Source organism: Trichoderma reesei, assembly GCF_000167675.1.
Source record: "Trichoderma reesei QM6a unplaced genomic scaffold TRIREscaffold_12, whole genome shotgun sequence".
Taxonomy (NCBI): Eukaryota; Fungi; Ascomycota; class Sordariomycetes; order Hypocreales; family Hypocreaceae; genus Trichoderma; species Trichoderma reesei.
Genome location: NW_006711159.1, coordinates 1 through 15,964, shown reverse-complemented (window position 1 = coordinate 15,964; position 15,964 = coordinate 1). Strand labels below are relative to the sequence as shown.

Below are 15,964 nucleotides of genomic sequence, written 5' to 3'. Positions count from 1 at the left end.
AAACAGAGAAGCATCATCCATCCATCCATCCATCGGCCCAATTGCCAGGGCCGCATACCTAGTACCTACTTTGCATGAGGTTACAAAGTACATACTTGGAACTCGCTGCACACCCTCCTGTCCGCTGCATCTTCTCGTATTGCTAGTACCTTCATTGTGCGCCATTACTGCTGCTGTCTGTTGCCCATCGGTGCTATGTATGTACCTTGATTTGCATGACTCTATCAGACCATCACACCCCCTCCATTTTCTGTTCCTTTGACAGGCACCGTTTTAACGGGCCGCAAGCCGCGGTGTAGCAAAAGTGCCATTCTCTCGGACTGTTGGCACATGGCGAGCAGCACAGGTACAACCGGCCACGGCCAGCTTACTACCTATAGAGCGCCATGTACCTTGACATACGGCGACAATGAGAATGGACTCGGGTCTCGAGTTGCGAAAAGTCGGAGCGGAGGCACACACACACACTCTCTCTCTCTCTTTTTGTCACTCTCGCTTCACCAATTGCGGGATAAAAGAGACACGCCCACGCCCACCCACTAACAATGACAGACACAACCAGAAGGAACAAAGGAAGAGCGACAAGAGGGGGAAAAGAACCTTTTAGAGCCCCTGACTAGAGTTGGCAAGAGATGCAAGATGCAGCAAGGGTTCGGGCTGGAATCTGACTTGTGATTCTGCAGTGGCGTCTTACGACGACTGGACTGGAGTGGACTGGAGTGGACTGGTGCGTCAAAAGGGTTGGCGGTCACGAGAAGCAACGAGGCGGGCAGACCTTGATGGGCGAGATCCTACAGGGTATCATGAAGTGTTTGGATCGTCGGGGATCTTGCCAAGCGCCATGGTAGCACTTTGACATTGAGACTTTGCAGGAGTATTGCTTCGTATGACGGCTACAATACTATAAGATGTTCTACTTGACAGCATCACTCCTCGTCTTTGTTACTATCGTGCTTGTTGACAGACGGGGCCAGGGTTGCCTTACAGAGAGAGCACGGAGTGCATCATGCCCCGAGCGGACGGACTCAAGACTGGATGAGCTGGCAGCTGTGGCCACAGAACTGCCGCATTGAGCCACGGCGACATGTCAAAGAAAGCATGGATGGGACAGAAATGGATACGGGCAATGGTCACAAGCTCAGGCATGGCTATATCATGATAAAAGGAGTAAAACGGCATCAAAGAGCTGGCCTGGTTGCACTCGAGTACGACGAAGCAGCTATTACGACGATTCTCAATGTTGTTTAGGAAGTATAATAAACACGGAGTATTATCGATCGATAGCTGGAGAACCCGCACATGTGGGCGCCCTGACGGTGTTGGCAGCTTCTGATGGGCTGGACCGGCGAAGCGACCTGGGGGGTCACGGCCGGGCTGGCCTTGGTTTGGCTCAATGCTGTGATTGACTGGCCGGTCGGTTGACCATCTTCCCACATCCTTCTGTTTCCAGTCTGGCGTGATGAACAATCCGGCAGAGGATCGATGCTGCAACAACAGAGAACAGACTGACGAGACCTGCAGAGTTGGCAGCTGTACGAGGACCTGTGCTGCTGCTGCATGCCGACCGCCTTGTGCGCTTATTGCGGGCTGCAGAAGGTTGATCAGCTGCAAATGTCTGAGTGGCGTTGTCCATAAGGTATTACCCTGTTGAAAAGGTAAAAGAGAAGCGTGGAGGAAGAAGTAAAGAAGGGAAGGAAGCTTGCGCTATTACGGAACACACTCCGAGGAAGGTGATTGGCAAAGTTCCGAATTGGTTTGCATCGTCATTAAGCGTGCAGGGCGGCCGTCTTCTTACAGGCATGGCGAGCTGTTTCGGAACCTACAAAGTGCTCCGGAATGCTGGTTGTCGCCATGATGGGCAACGCCATGACGTTGACTTCCATACAACCACGCAGAAACGCGAATGAGCAACTCACTGGTTTTCATGACATAATACCATCCTTGTATAGATAACGAGAAGCAAGTACATACAGTATGTACATACAATGCAACTGATTCAAAACTTCAGCCCTGCCGATCCTCATCAATCCATCGACTTTCGTCATTGAAGGCGTTCCGACAGCCATGGAAGCATTGTGTAAAGCAGCAGTGGCTGATGCAGTGGCTGGTGTCGTCTGTGGCTTACGCAGCTGCGGTCCCTGATCTATGGCCGAACGCCGGATAAACCCGCCGTTAAAACAGGTGGGGGGGTGCAGCATCATGGCCTGTGAAGCTTCCACAGCTGAGCTGCGACAGTGACACTCTTTCTCTGCTTCATCCATTCCCGTTCCTGCTCCCGCTCTCCCGCCCCTCAGCCTCGCACAGCCTGCTGCACGCCGGTAGGCTGCCATCGTCCTGCCAATTGCCATCGAGGCGTCTCCGTCACAAAGTCCCTCCGTCCAAATCTCGACTGCATCTTCTCGCATTCTTCTCGGCTCAGTGGCGCCTCAAACTCCCGCGCGTCAAAGCTACGCTCCTCCGCCTCATCGTCGACATCGCTCCATCCTTTTCCCCCTTCCAGATTTCTCCCTCCCAATAAAGCTGCAACCATGTCTGCCGACGGCCCGACCTACCTGTCCTCCCTACAAGAAAACATCCGTCAGCGCCCCGTCCCCTGGGATGGCGCCGTCCGAGCAGGCAGCCTCACCGAGGAGCAGTATGCAAAGATTCGCGCCGTCGACAAGGCCAAGCGGGCCGAGCAGAGAAACGAGATTGTGAGCGCGGACCTCGATGGATACCGAACACTGTTTGTCGGCGGCAACGGCAGCCCCAGCGTCCTGGAAAAGGCGGGAAAGAATGCCAGCCTCGTGCAGTATATCTTGGTGTTGTTGGCCGATTTGCTTGATGGTAAGACAATACGCCATCTTTGGATCCCCTATATCACCATCACCCCATCAAGTCTGTCGCAGCAAGTGGGCATTGCGGCGGCGACGCAAGCGTTGTTCTGCTGCTTCCCCGCCAACAGCTCGGACTATCTGGTTATTGCTACTCGTCTTGAACCTTGTTGTCTGGCTGGTTGAGCAAGAGCTGGCGTCTGATGCTGCGGCGTCTCTCGACCGAACCTTAATGCCCGTCCAACCTGCTCTGCGCTTCTTGTTGTTGGGTTTTCGCCGGTCTGCCAGAAAGATTGGATGCTATGTAACACTTGATGTCCCCGGCTTTTTGCGTCAACGGAGCCTCGACCTCTATACGACTCATTACCACATCTTTATCCGCATCGATTTGATCATCGCTAACCATTTCTGTATCCGAAACAGCTGTACCCTCTCTCGCCAAGGCTCTCGTAAAGTCTCCCGAGCCATATCAACACTTCTTGCCCTTATTCCGCGCACACTCCAACGAGGATCCCATCCCGCTTCTTACGGCACACGCCTTGTCGACCCTCATGTCTTCGGCGCAAGATGACTCCAGGCCTACCATCGAGGCCATTCCCAACGTCTTCACCTATCTGTGCGGCTTAGCGCAGAGCACCGATGCCGGCTTACAGGACCTGGCCATGCGGGAGTACTCATTACTCCTGTACAGCCGTGTCTCGCGGGAGCTCTTTTGGAAACAGCGCAGCGAAACTGTCACGCCCCTCGTCAACATCCTTCGAACTGCGGCCGGCGTGGGCAGCGGAGGCGATTCATCAGCGCGTCTGTGGAGCGGGACTGCTAGCACACGCCCCCTGGAGGGCTCGTTGAATGGAGGCGTTGGCCTACAGCTGTTGTACCATGTCCTCCTGGTTCTGTGGCAGACGAGCTTTGACGCGGAAAATATTGGGGATGAGCTGAACGAGTGAGTGGCTTGTCTTTTGACTTGTTGCCTCTGCCGGCCCGCGACTGACCATGGCTATAGCGAATACGATATCATCCTCCTGTATACTCACCTTCTCCGACTTTCCCCCAAGGAGAAGACAACCCGGCTGATTCTGGGCACCCTGTTCAACCTGCTGGACAAGAACCAGACGACGCTTCTGCCCATTGCTGTGCTCGCCCGTCTGCCGGCGCTGTTGGACAACCTGAATAGCCGCCATCTCACTGATCCTGACTTGCTCGAGGATCTCCAGAATCTCAAGGACCTGCTCGAAGAATACACCAAGACAAAGACTACCTTTGATGAGTACGTGGCCGAGGTCCAGTCAGGCCACCTCCGCTGGTCTCCGCCACACCGCAACACCATTTTCTGGGCAGAAAACGCACGAAAAATCCTCGAGTATCAAAACGGCGAGATCCCCCGCAAGCTGGCCGAGATTATGGACAAGCCGTGGGACAACGACAAGCAGGTCTTGGCCATTGCATGCAACGACATTGGCTGGCTGGTGAAGGAAGTCAGCGAGAAGCGACTGCAATTGGAGAAGATTGGCTTGAAGAGGCGGATCATGGAGCTGATGGCATCCGACGACGAGAACATTCGGTACGAGAGCCTGCGTGCCTTGGGACATTGGCTAAGATACAGCTTTGAGGAGAACTAGAATATTGGAGGGGATTGCTATTGGCCGGATCCAACTCTTTATAACTTCTTAATCACGGAATCGGTCTCGGAAAGGTGCAGCAATTATTTACATATCACTAGATCCGGAGGAGAGGAGCAGGGGGCTGACTTGCGTTGATTCTTACTGTTCATGTGTTAGTTTTGTCTTTTTTGGATGCTTGTGTAGATGCAGCATCGCTCGGAGCATCAATTGTAGTAACTGGGCAGAAGTATTATACGAGATTCCCCAGGTGAGCCTTTTCACTGCCTTGTGAGACGATCCCTTAGCCTTCGGGTAAACAATAGAGCGCAACTTTTGTCTGGCGATGTTTTGTATCTCACCGGATCGCACAGACAACTTTTTTTTTTTTCCCAGCAGATTCCGGTTCGATATCGGAGAGCGGACTTATTTCATTACGTTGCACAGCTGCAGAGCAATCCGCAGCTACCCGAACCGGCCCCACTGGCCAGAATAATCTTGCCATCCATCTCCGATATGGACATATCGACTTTATCAACCGCTGATATTCGGTGACTGTCACCCGCTTCTGTCTCACGAGAGGTTGCATTCTCACCTTGTTTTCTCTTTCGCTATTCACTCAATTGCATTGCTTGCGTCTCCGCTGATTCCGCTGTTCCATCTCCCTCTCCCCTCATAGCCAATTGAAGCACCATGCAGAGCTTCACCAGGATCGCTCGGGCGTCGCCCCGCGTCAAGGCCTCCCTCTCAGCCGGCCGCCTCTCAACCGCTGGAAGCATCCGATTGGCATCTTCTTCCAGCGGCGAGGCCCTCAAGAAGACGCCCCTGTACGACTTCCACGTCGCCAACGGCGCCAAGATGGTGCCCTTTGCGGGCTACCACATGCCCGTGCAGTATTCGTCCCTGTCGCTGGCGGACTCGCACCACTTCACGCGCAAGCACGCCTCGCTCTTCGACGTGAGCCACATGGTGCAGCACATCTTCAAGGGCCCTGCCGCGGCGGCGTTTCTGGAAAAGGTGACGCCCTCGTCGTGGAGCAGCGTGGCCCCCATGAGCGGGAAGCTGACGACGTTCCTGTGGCCCGGGACGGGAGGCATTGTGGATGACACCATTGTCACGAGGATCGGAGAGGATGAGTACTATGTGGTGACGAACGGCGCTTGCCTCGACAAGGACACCAAGTACATTGACGAGGAGCTGGGCAAGTTTGGCGGCGATGTGCAGTGGACGAGGCTGGATGGTTCGGGACTGGTTGCCCTGCAGGGTCCCCAGTCGGCCGAGATCCTGAGCGAGGTCCTCGCTACCGACGTCAATCTGAAGGAGTTTTACTTTGGCAACACTGTCCAGGCGCAGCTCAAGCTTGCGGATGGCAGCACGACGCACCCGGTCCTCATCAGCCGCGGCGGCTACACGGGAGAGGACGGCTTCGAAATCTCCTTCAACGGCAAGCTGTACCCGGCAGCGGAGAGCACCGTCAAGGCCGTCGAGTCCCTCGTCAAGGCCGCCGGCCCGGAGCGTCTCCAGATGGCCGGCCTGGGCGCCCGCGACTCGCTCCGCCTCGAGGCGGGCATGTGCCTCTACGGCCACGACCTGGACGACACCACCACGCCCGTCGAGGCGGGCCTCAGCTGGATCATCCCGCCCGAGCGGCGCAAGGCCGGCGGCTTCCACGGCGCAGAGGTCATCCTGCCGCAGCTGACGCCCAAGTCCAAGGGCGGCGCGGGCGTCGAGCGCCGGCGCGTGGGCTTTGTCGTGCAGGGGGCTCCCGCGCGGGAGGGCGCCGAGATTCAGAGCAAGGATGGAGACAAGATTGGCGTCATCACGAGCGGCGTGCCGAGCCCGACGCTGGGCAAGAACATTGCCATGGGGTACATCAAGGACGGGCTGCACAAGGCGGGGACCGAGGTCGATGTTGTTGTGCGTGGGCGGAAGAGGCCGGCTGTGGTGACCAAGATGCCGTTTACGCCTGCCAAGTACTGGAAGGCTCCGGCTTAACTTTTGTCAGCTTCTGAGTTCCTTTTTTTTGTCTGGCTGATTGAGTTACCTATGTTTTGGTTGGGTTTTTGGTATCATTCGGGATGGTAGCGGGTTTTGGTCACTTAACGTTTTTACAGGGAGGGAGGGATGGGGAGAGATGGATACTTCAACGTGTTTCATGGCAGGTCTACAAAAAGGGAATCAAAGTCTGTAGACAGACTACGGTGTTTCAAAGATGAATTGCTCTGATGGAGGAATCTCCTGGGCTGGAGGGCAGTTTGCGGGATGAATACTATGCTGATGACGAGCAAAAACTGAAGGTTTCCCCCCCTCGTAGTGATATGTCGTGAACGCATCTATGTAAGTCAGCGGTGCATTGGACGCCTTGATTGTCATATTTGACCCATGCAGCTGGAGAGTTTTCACTCGACCTACCTAGGTAGGTTTACAACGCTGTAGAGACAAGACTCGTCGGGCAACGCCACTGTTTCCGTAGCATTATCTGCAGATATTGCCATCTTCACACATCGTGCTCACGTATCATGTGCCTTTGCAAGTTGAAGTCATTATTGCATTCCTTATCATCTATTCCGGGTCTTGAATATGAAATTGTATTTTCTTGCATACTTCAGTCCCATTCGGCATCACCTTAGTCATTTCCTTCAACAATGTACACACGAAGCTCCCTGTGCCTAACCACCAGGTTCAGAATTGGGCCGGGTCGCTAATACCGAAAGGCCTGCGCAAACGTCTTTGCAAGTCCTCATGAGGAAGCAAGAAGTCTCCTGGATATTTCCCCGTCGCTGTTCTCGGAGTTGCTCGATCGAAATCCCAGGCTACTACGATGAAATACCGAGTTTTGCACGTTCCTCTTCTTCCTCTCGATAACGGTAGACTTGCAATCGCCTGCAATGTAACTGAGTCTTAACTGAGTTCGGTGTCTTTTCGATTGGAGAATGGGTTCAGTAGGGCGTCATCCTGTTCGCGCTTTTCATCTTCCACAACCTCACTGTCTTGTCCACCCTCTTGACCATCTTCATCCTCTTGCCCCTTTGTAATCCTTTGTCGGAATTGGGCCTTTTGGTCGTTGGCAAGGGTATCTAGAAGTGTTCAAGGTTAACAGAGATGCTATTATTGTCAGTTGGCATCTCTTCATCGCCGTTAATGACTCTTTCCACCGGGAGAGCGCAACAAGCAGGTCCAACTTGGCCCGTTCGTCTTCAACTTGGCTGTTGAATCGAACTGACGGATATCTGAGTACCTTCAAAGACGGGCATCGTCTTCGCAGACCAGTACCATCCGGTTCGATTGGAATCATCTCCATCGATCTGCGTATAGCTTCAGTATGAGACTTCGACTTCGACTGGAAATGATGGAGTTGCCGATGACTACAAAGTCTACTAGATTGGCGTTGGTCGATAGATGTTATGTGTCTAGTAGAGAGAGGTGAACGGTACCTTTGTTGACACGCGACCCAGAGCGAGCGCCTTACATCTTGCCTTGGCCTGCTAGATCTCCCAGTTATCAGCGCCTTCTGTTCCCAGACGTATCTAGGTAGTATGCCAAATCTGCAGTGAGGGAATGCGTCAAGGGACAAGAAACTCCGATTCATGAGCACAATAGCCAGCAATTTGGCACGCGATGATAAAACTGGCATCTGCTTGGAAGATATAATGGCAGGATCACTTTGACCTCACTCGCGAGTCACTTGTGCAGGATTGACGAGGTATAAGGCAGCTGTGCAAGAGCTCATCTGGCTCTTGACAGATCCTTTCCTGTCAGTACTTCCTGTTTGCTTCTTCTTCTTCTACAGACGTGGCTTGTCATACCCTAACCTATCTGCTTATCATTCTAGTAGCTCTCTATCTAAGACATATCTGCTATTACTAGGAATTATATCTAGTAGAGAAACTTTTATCTACTCTCTAATACTACTGCTATATTTCCTTATATTATATTCTACTTTTATATAGTAGGCATATCTAGATATATTTACTATTAATATAAAGTATAATGTATACTAAATTAACTCTCCCTTCTCTTATACTATTCCCATAGACACTTGATCAGACTCTGTTCTAATGGAAGCTCATACTGAAGGAAAAATACGCTATAACCTTCTTCCTAGGTATATATTGATAGGTACGTGGCATGCAAAGGTGAGAGAGGTGTGAAGGCGGAGTGAATGACCTGCCAGCCAGCTGGCAGGCAGGTGCTGCCTGCAGGTGCAACCTTCCTGTCCGCCCTTCCCCCTTCTTCCTCTTCTTCCTCTTTCTTTCTCTCTCTCTTTCTTTTCTTCTTCTTTTCTTCACCAAGAGCCGTTTTCACAGTGTACCAACTGGACTTTCGAGAACCAATCGCGTACATACGACCTCCCCTTTTCACTCTATTTCCGAAACGCTGCTCTACCATATCCGAGGCCCTCCATGCCTTTCTTTTCTGCTCTCGGTTCCCTCTGGAGCCTCCTCCGCCCCAATCGCCCCAATCGCCCCCCTGCTGGACCACCGGATTCCCCCGTGGGTGGTGACGGGCCTGGCTGGGACGAGAGAGCCTGGACGCGGCTACAGCCCGTCCGCTCAATCGTCCTTGGTTTCCGGGCTCTTGTGGCGCTGTGGGTGACGCTCGCCGGCCTTGTGACAACGATGGGCTCCTGTTTTTCAGGGGCCTGGACTCGGATCAAGCTGGCCGATGCCGACCCTGCAGCAGCAGACGTCACCATCAGTGACGTTGCCATCAGTCTCCCCATGGCCTTCTTGAGTATCGTCGGGACATGCACATATTCGCTGGAAGGACACAGCGGGATCCGTTCCGTTGTCGTCGTCCTGTCGTTTATCTCCGTGTTCTCGGCGGTCGTTGGAGGATTTGCATTTAGCTCTCCCGGGATCGTCTATAGGGTTGCTCCTCGGGGACGGGTCCTCCTTATCGTCGATCTTTGGGGGCCTGTCGCAGGTGGCATCGGCTTTCTTGTAGCCCTTGAAACGGACCTAAGTGCAGATGCGGACGCGTCCCTGACCCCCGTTCTGGTGTGCCAGGCGATCGCAGCTTTAGCCATCATCTTGGTGGCGCGGACGTCTCTTCGTCGCCTCCCGGTTTCGAACGACGCCCGTACGGGGAACGACATCGACCTTGAACGTCAGGATCCTTAGGTGTCCTGGCGGGATGGAGTCAATGCCGGACCTTGTCGAGCTACGGCATGGGGCCTGCCGTGACAGTTTTGTCGAACCAACCCAAGCTTGACACCCGGCGGTAGAGGAGCTGCTAAACCTCTTGCAAAAACAGACCCCGATACGAATGCTGCTTCTACGTAGCATCGGGGACGATTACCCGGCCCATCTTGGCACTCTCATCATCACCTGGGCCGGCGAAACGAAATGCATTCAACTCATCAATTTCACCAAGTCAACCTCTATCGACTTCACCAACTCAACCTCAACCTCAACCGACTCAAGGAGTCAACCACAACCACATCGACGCTTCAAGCCTCGAAAGTCCAAGAAAACCGCAATCACATCCTATATTGCACAAAATCCGCCCCACAGTCGCTCTTGTCGTCCAGTCTGTCATTCATCGACTGCGACTCTTGTCAAGCTCAAACCCCTTTGTCTGGAGACTATCGTCTTATTGTCCCAAGACTACAACTCATCCTTTTGTCTCAAGACTACAAATCGCTTGTCTCAGCTCTATCCCAAGCATGACCACGATGCATCGCCATTCGTCCCATTGGCCGCATTCTTCATGACCGACTTCATCAACGCCCTGCCACGCTTCGGTTCTACCAGACAAAAGCAGCATCTCACAACTATCGAAGCATTATCAGCTCGATCTGATCTACCATGCAATCTTTTCAGCCTCCTCATGGTTTCGAAGTCCCGTGTCCATCCCTACACCCTAATACTGGCCGAAAGCTGCCTTTCTCGGTGTTTCGCCGCGAGATGCTCATGCCAGATACAACTCTCGCCTCCCAATCGCCAACATCAAGTCTTGCGATCAGATTGCTTCAGATGAAACGAGACGAGACGAGACGAGACGAGACGAGACGAGACGAGACGAATAATGTCGACTATCGGCATCATCATATCCGCTGGTGTAGTGGCCTCGGCAATATACGCTTCCTCACGACGGACAAGCATGATATACTTTTGTCTATTTGCAAAGACGATTTTCCACAGGAAAGTTGGGAATTTAATCCTCAAACGTCAACTCCGCTACTCCCAAGCTATCAGGTCTATTGAATCACCACTTGACAGCCAGAGATCGCTTTTTGTCAGCATGGACCGACCCAACCTGGCTCTTTGTTGGAGCTCTGTGCAACTTCAACGACTTACTTCTCGGACCCCTGGGGTCAACTCTCGTTAGAAACCACCCCTTTTGTGAGCTTGTCATCCCCTGATCCTTGCTTCATACTACAAACTTTACCGACTCACTTCCGGAGTTCACTAGATCTTGCTTCCCGAGCCGGTTTCAATGTTCACGAGGTGATTCCATTGCCACAACGGTCCTACGAGGGAAAGCAAGTTGTCGTCCAAGATGCTTGGCTTATTTTATTGTGATTCTCCACCAGTCAGTCCCCAATTCCTCTGAGCGCCATGTCTTTGGCCAATTCAGATACTGATATAAAGTGCACAGTACCATCACACGGTCCAGTCGATCGAGTTCTTTCTGGGTCGTCTGTACCCCCAATGACGTTGATATAGGAATGGGAATGGATGAAAAATTGGGAAAAGATCAGGGGGAGTTGGAGGACGTTGAAGAGAGTAGATGGCGCAATGTAATTATTTGGAACACATCGGTTTCACCTGCCGTGACCAATTCACACACGCTGTGAGAACAAGTTGACTAGGGTCAATCCCACGTAGGGATTGAGATTGGTGATGAAACCCTGGTTGACAAAACGTTACGAAAATAATGAGCTTGTTGGGTTGTGCTACCCAACTCCCAAACCGCGCTGTGGTGTCTCGGAAAGTGAGTTGTGTGAGTGTCATGTCTGGCCCTGGACGTGGTGAAACTAGCTTTGGGGATATTGCTCTCAAAGGATGGTATTATTGGACAATGTTCTGCAGAGTCACTGTCTGATTGAGGGTCGATTCTCTTCGAGCATCTCATGTGCAGTTTCGGCTGTGTATATCAACCTGTACATCAAGTTCCCAAGATATAAGCTGCCCAGCGATCCGGTCCACGTCCATCATGTCTCATGGCGCTTCACGCGAAATTGATGAACCAAGAACCTGGCGCCGTGTCAACCACTTAGACGCGGCCTCTGGACGGGTTGAATTTTAGCTGCTGGCCATGGGGGTCGATCTGAGGCCGTGCCGCCTAGGTGCCTAGGTAGGTACCTGACCAAGCCCGGGCTAGACTACCTTAGGTAGGTAGGTAGCTGCGGCGGAAAGAAGACGTCGCTGGTGGCCATTGCGACCATCGCGCGCCATAGGGGTTTCTGGTAACGGGTAGAATTTCTCATTATGAATCTCATGAGCCTCTTACTTACCATATCACGATTATAGAGTAAGCGGGGGGGCACTTGTTCGTACGAGTGTTGGCGATCCCATCCATCCTACCGTTTCTCGGACGGACGAATCATAGGTACCGGCCACCTGCAGCTTGTCAGATCTTGTACGGGCTCGCTTTCGCAGGCGGCGCAGCAGCTTGCACTGTAGGTAAGGTACATAATACTGCCAGCTACAGCGCTCCTGATTAAGGTTACCTAGATCGGAACAAGGGTCAGATACTTTTTGCGTCCCACTGTATGTATGTATGTCCGGGGCGGGTACCGGGTGGATTCGTCATGCAATCGCTGCGCCCTGGCTAGTGTCCAGCTGCGGCCTTCTGCCCCTCCCTTGCCAAGACAAGAGCGGCGTGCATGAAGCCAAGGCAAGCATTGCACTACTGGCACTCCAGTAAGAGCCGCCTGAGGTGTACTATGTACAGTAGAATCACAGCCTGCAGGAAGCAAGGCAAGGCAAGTGTGCTCGTACATAGGGTCCCCTGGCCCCCGCTTTTTCTTTCTCTGCCTTTATTACAACTAGGTAAGGTAGGTAGGTAGGTACGAGGGCATGATATCAGCAGGCGGCGAGCAGCACGAGATGAGTCGTTGGGCACGGCAGGTGTTTGAGCAGGAATGGTTGATAAAACCCGAAGTTTTCAATTCCCATCTATACAATAACCTAAGAGACGCCCTGTACGCTATGCAAAATATCCAATGCGGGATGCTCATTGATGACAATCATGTGCTGCCGTGTGCCGCCTCGTGTAAGTGCCAGGGGCTGGCAACAAGCAGAAGTCTGGCATCCCAGGTGACGTTGACCTGGCGCTCAAGGTGCAGAAGCATGGCGGATATTTCAGAGATGAACTTGTCGCAGTTCTTCTTCTTGTAAAAAGCCCACTTCAAAGCTTCAATATTTCTTGCGGCTCGGGTTTTTCGCTTGTCGAGGAAGTTTGTGGTTCGAAGTCGCATCGTTTTGAGGTTCCGTGGATCGTTGGTGGAGCAATGTTCAAGATCGCCGCTGGCCGCTAGTATCATGAGATCGGCCCTGATCTGGGCGGCTTCTCGTTGCGCTCTGCGGAGCGTCTCCTGGATGGAAGATAGGGTTTCAAGCATTGTTGTGTCGTGGTGGTGCGATATTGTTGCTGCATGATACATCGAGCTGTCGAGGAAAGCGTCGTCCGTACCGTTCGTTTCGCTGATCATTCTTGCGCAACGAGAGAGATGCACTTGGAGCTGGAGCTGATATACTCCGAATTCGTCTTGAAACCAACGGGCTCTGTGGACGTGGCTCAGGAACTGGCGAACCAGGTAGACAGTGCTCACTGCACCCCCTACAGCATCCATGATGTTGCATTCCGTACCGTAGCAGGATTGATTTTGTCGCGACAGCTCATGACGAGACGGCAGGGTCAATGTGAGTCTTATATCTGCGGCAGTATGCATACCTGTAGGGAGCCGAAGGAGCTAAATGACACGAGCTCTCCATCTGCAAAAGCGTCTCTACTGTATACATTCGTGGGCCTCAATATGCAGGACGTGCTACTAGCAAGTGTGGGTCCGCCGACGCACTTCCCTCAACTACCCATTCGCCGCCGTGATCACGCCCGACCATGCAAAGGGTGAGGTAGATCAACGTGAGCCTTGTTATTGTCCAGCGCATCCCTCCACGGCAGCGGCGGCGGCGGCGGGGGGACAGGGGCACCTTGATTGACCGGCTACCAGCTCCACCGAAACCGTTAATTCATTAACATTCTGTTAATACTCAGCGGGTTAACTAATAGCCAGGCCACTAGGCCCCTGCCTCTCTTTATAAAAGAGGCAGGAATTTAATTTATATCTTGCATTAATATATATCTAACTATCTTAACTTTACTATATAAATATAACGCTATAATAATAAATAATAAAAAAAAAAGTAATCTTTATATAAAATAGTATTTAAAGTTTTTTTTAAGCTATATATTATACTATTTTAATATATAGCTATAATATAATTAGTATTTAAATTTAACTTAAAGGATATAATTATATTTATAATATATTAATTTAGCGCCTTATAATAATAATAAAAGGCTTATTTTTTAATAATAATTCCTAAGCCTATAATGCCTTTAAATCTTAATTAATTTAATAATTAATTTCCTTATTATATTTAAGGCTTAAAGTTCTTATTTTAAAAAACTTAAGAATATTAAAATAATATATTAATAAAGTTAATATATAGTTAAAAATTATAGTTATTTTTATATTACTATTATTATTATTATTCTTTTTCTTTTTTTTATTACTACTATTTAATAATAATATTATAATATAACTAGCTTTAAGGCTTTAAAAGCTATTATTAAGATTATTATTTTTTTTAACTATATTTTAAGTTTAACACTTTTTAAGCTATACTATAATATTAAGAATCTTAATAAGTATAGTATTTAGTATTATTTAAAAAAGAGTGCTATAATATTTATTATTAGTATTATTTTATATAATTATATAAGATTTAATAAAATCTTTATTAGCCTTAGCCTTTAATTATTAAAGATTAGCTTAGTATTCCTTTTCTTAATGCCTTTTCTTATTAGCAGTAGTATAGCCTTATAAATAAGGCCTAGATAATAATACCTTAGTAGCCTTAAAAGCGCACTGCTTTTATAGCTAAGTTTATTACTCTTAGACTTAAGCTTAAGCTTTAGCCTTTACTTTTTACTATTATTAGGCAGCTATTTTATTATAAAGCTATATAATAGTATAAGTACTATTAGTAATCCCTTAAATTTAATAGTAAGTTTTTATTTAGTAGGCTTTTTATTATATTTATTATTCTTAAAGTTATTATATTTATTTATTTTAAAAATTAATAAAAATTATAAAGTCTAAGTAAGTAAAAGCGCTATTAATAATACCTTAAGTTAAGCTGCTTAAAATATTAAGCTTTTACTATATATTCCTAGCTGCTTTTTTAATAAATTATAATAAGATTATATTTTTAATAAGTAATACTAGTAATAAAGGTTTTTATTAATTTTAATAGCCCTGCTATAGTTTAGCTAAGATAATATTAGGCTTAAAAGGCTATAAACTAGTTTACTTAAATTTAATATAAATATAATAAGCCTTAAAGGCAGTGCTATATATTTTATTTTATTAATAAAAAAAGTTATATTTTATAATACTTATTTTACTAGCTTAAATAAATTCTTATAATAACTTTTACTACTACTACTTAAAATATTAATAAATACTAATATTAAAAGGTTAAAAAAAATAGTTTATATAAAAAGAAAGCTTAAAAGGCATAATATTAAAAAAATTATAATACTATATAAATTTAAGATTTTTATAAGTAGTAAAGCTATTTATTAAAAAAAGCTAGTAAATAGTTTATATTATTCTCTTAATATAGCCTTATTATTAATATTTACTATTTTCTTATTTTAATTTTATAATTTTTAAAAAATAACTAAACTACTTTTTAATTATATAGCTATTAAAGCTATTATTAATAATAAAAAAGTATTAGTTAAAGTATTATAGCTATTATAAAGCCTACTTAAAGTTATTAAAGCTAGTTAAGGTTTATATAATAACTATATTTTTATTAATTAAGGCTATAATATAATCTTTAAGCTATTATAACCTAGCCTTATAGTTATAATAATAGGCTACCTTTAGTAAGCAGTACTAGATAAATATTAAACTATTTAGCTAATTAAAAGCTACTTAATAAAATTAATTATTAAGTATATTAAGAATAACTTAATAAACTTAATAATTAAGTATATTAAGAATATTAAAATAACTAGATATATAAGTTATATTTATATTATTTATTTAAATAGTTTAGTTAGCTAATTATTATTACTTTATAATATTTATAATATAAATAAATTAAAACCTAGATATTTATTATAAAAGTATATTAACTAGCTATATAATTAAATATGCCTTAAATATTAACTTAACTTTTTACTAATATAAACCTAAATAGCTCCTTTATTAAAGCTATTTATTTAAATAGTTTATCTTTTAAAAAATAGTATTTTTACTAATTATAAAAACCTAGTTTATAATAAAATAGGACGAGCATGGACCCC

The 15,964-nt window shown here is 47.7% G+C and overlaps 5 protein-coding genes across 5 annotated transcripts; 3 read left to right on the top strand and 2 right to left on the bottom strand.

The window, feature by feature from the left end:
- Nucleotides 1-2,260: 2,260 nt before the first annotated feature.
- Nucleotides 2,261-4,432, top strand: TRIREDRAFT_78866 (uncharacterized protein; the record flags this gene model as incomplete). Its single annotated transcript, XM_006966297.1, has 3 exons — nt 2,261-2,826; nt 3,237-3,756; nt 3,817-4,432. The coding sequence occupies exons 1-3, from the start codon at nt 2,529-2,531 to the stop codon at nt 4,430-4,432; spliced, it is 1,434 nt and encodes a 477-aa protein (XP_006966359.1). The 5' UTR covers nt 2,261-2,528.
- A 580-nt stretch (nt 4,433-5,012) lies between these two features.
- Nucleotides 5,013-6,406, top strand: TRIREDRAFT_78864 (uncharacterized protein; the record flags this gene model as incomplete). The annotated part of the gene is made up of 1 exon (XM_006966296.1): nt 5,013-6,406. The coding sequence occupies exon 1, from the start codon at nt 5,105-5,107 to the stop codon at nt 6,404-6,406; it is 1,302 nt and encodes a 433-aa protein (XP_006966358.1). The 5' UTR covers nt 5,013-5,104.
- Nucleotides 6,407-7,312: 906 nt separating this feature from the next.
- Nucleotides 7,313-7,665, bottom strand: TRIREDRAFT_108384 (uncharacterized protein; the record flags this gene model as incomplete). The annotated part of the gene is made up of 2 exons (XM_006966175.1): nt 7,313-7,488; nt 7,650-7,665. 2 exons carry the CDS (start codon nt 7,663-7,665, stop codon nt 7,313-7,315), a joined length of 192 nt encoding a protein of 63 aa, XP_006966237.1.
- A 1,149-nt stretch (nt 7,666-8,814) lies between these two features.
- TRIREDRAFT_108383 (uncharacterized protein) lies at nt 8,815-10,393 on the top strand (the record flags this gene model as incomplete). Its single annotated transcript, XM_006966295.1, has 2 exons — nt 8,815-9,411; nt 9,668-10,393. The coding sequence occupies 2 exons, from the start codon at nt 8,815-8,817 to the stop codon at nt 10,391-10,393; spliced, it is 1,323 nt and encodes a 440-aa protein (XP_006966357.1).
- Nucleotides 10,394-12,608: 2,215 nt separating this feature from the next.
- On the bottom strand, nt 12,609-13,214 carry TRIREDRAFT_108382 (uncharacterized protein; the record flags this gene model as incomplete). Its single annotated transcript, XM_006966174.1, has 2 exons — nt 12,609-13,166; nt 13,206-13,214. 2 exons carry the CDS (start codon nt 13,212-13,214, stop codon nt 12,609-12,611), a joined length of 567 nt encoding a protein of 188 aa, XP_006966236.1.
- Nucleotides 13,215-15,964: the final 2,750 nt, after the last annotated feature.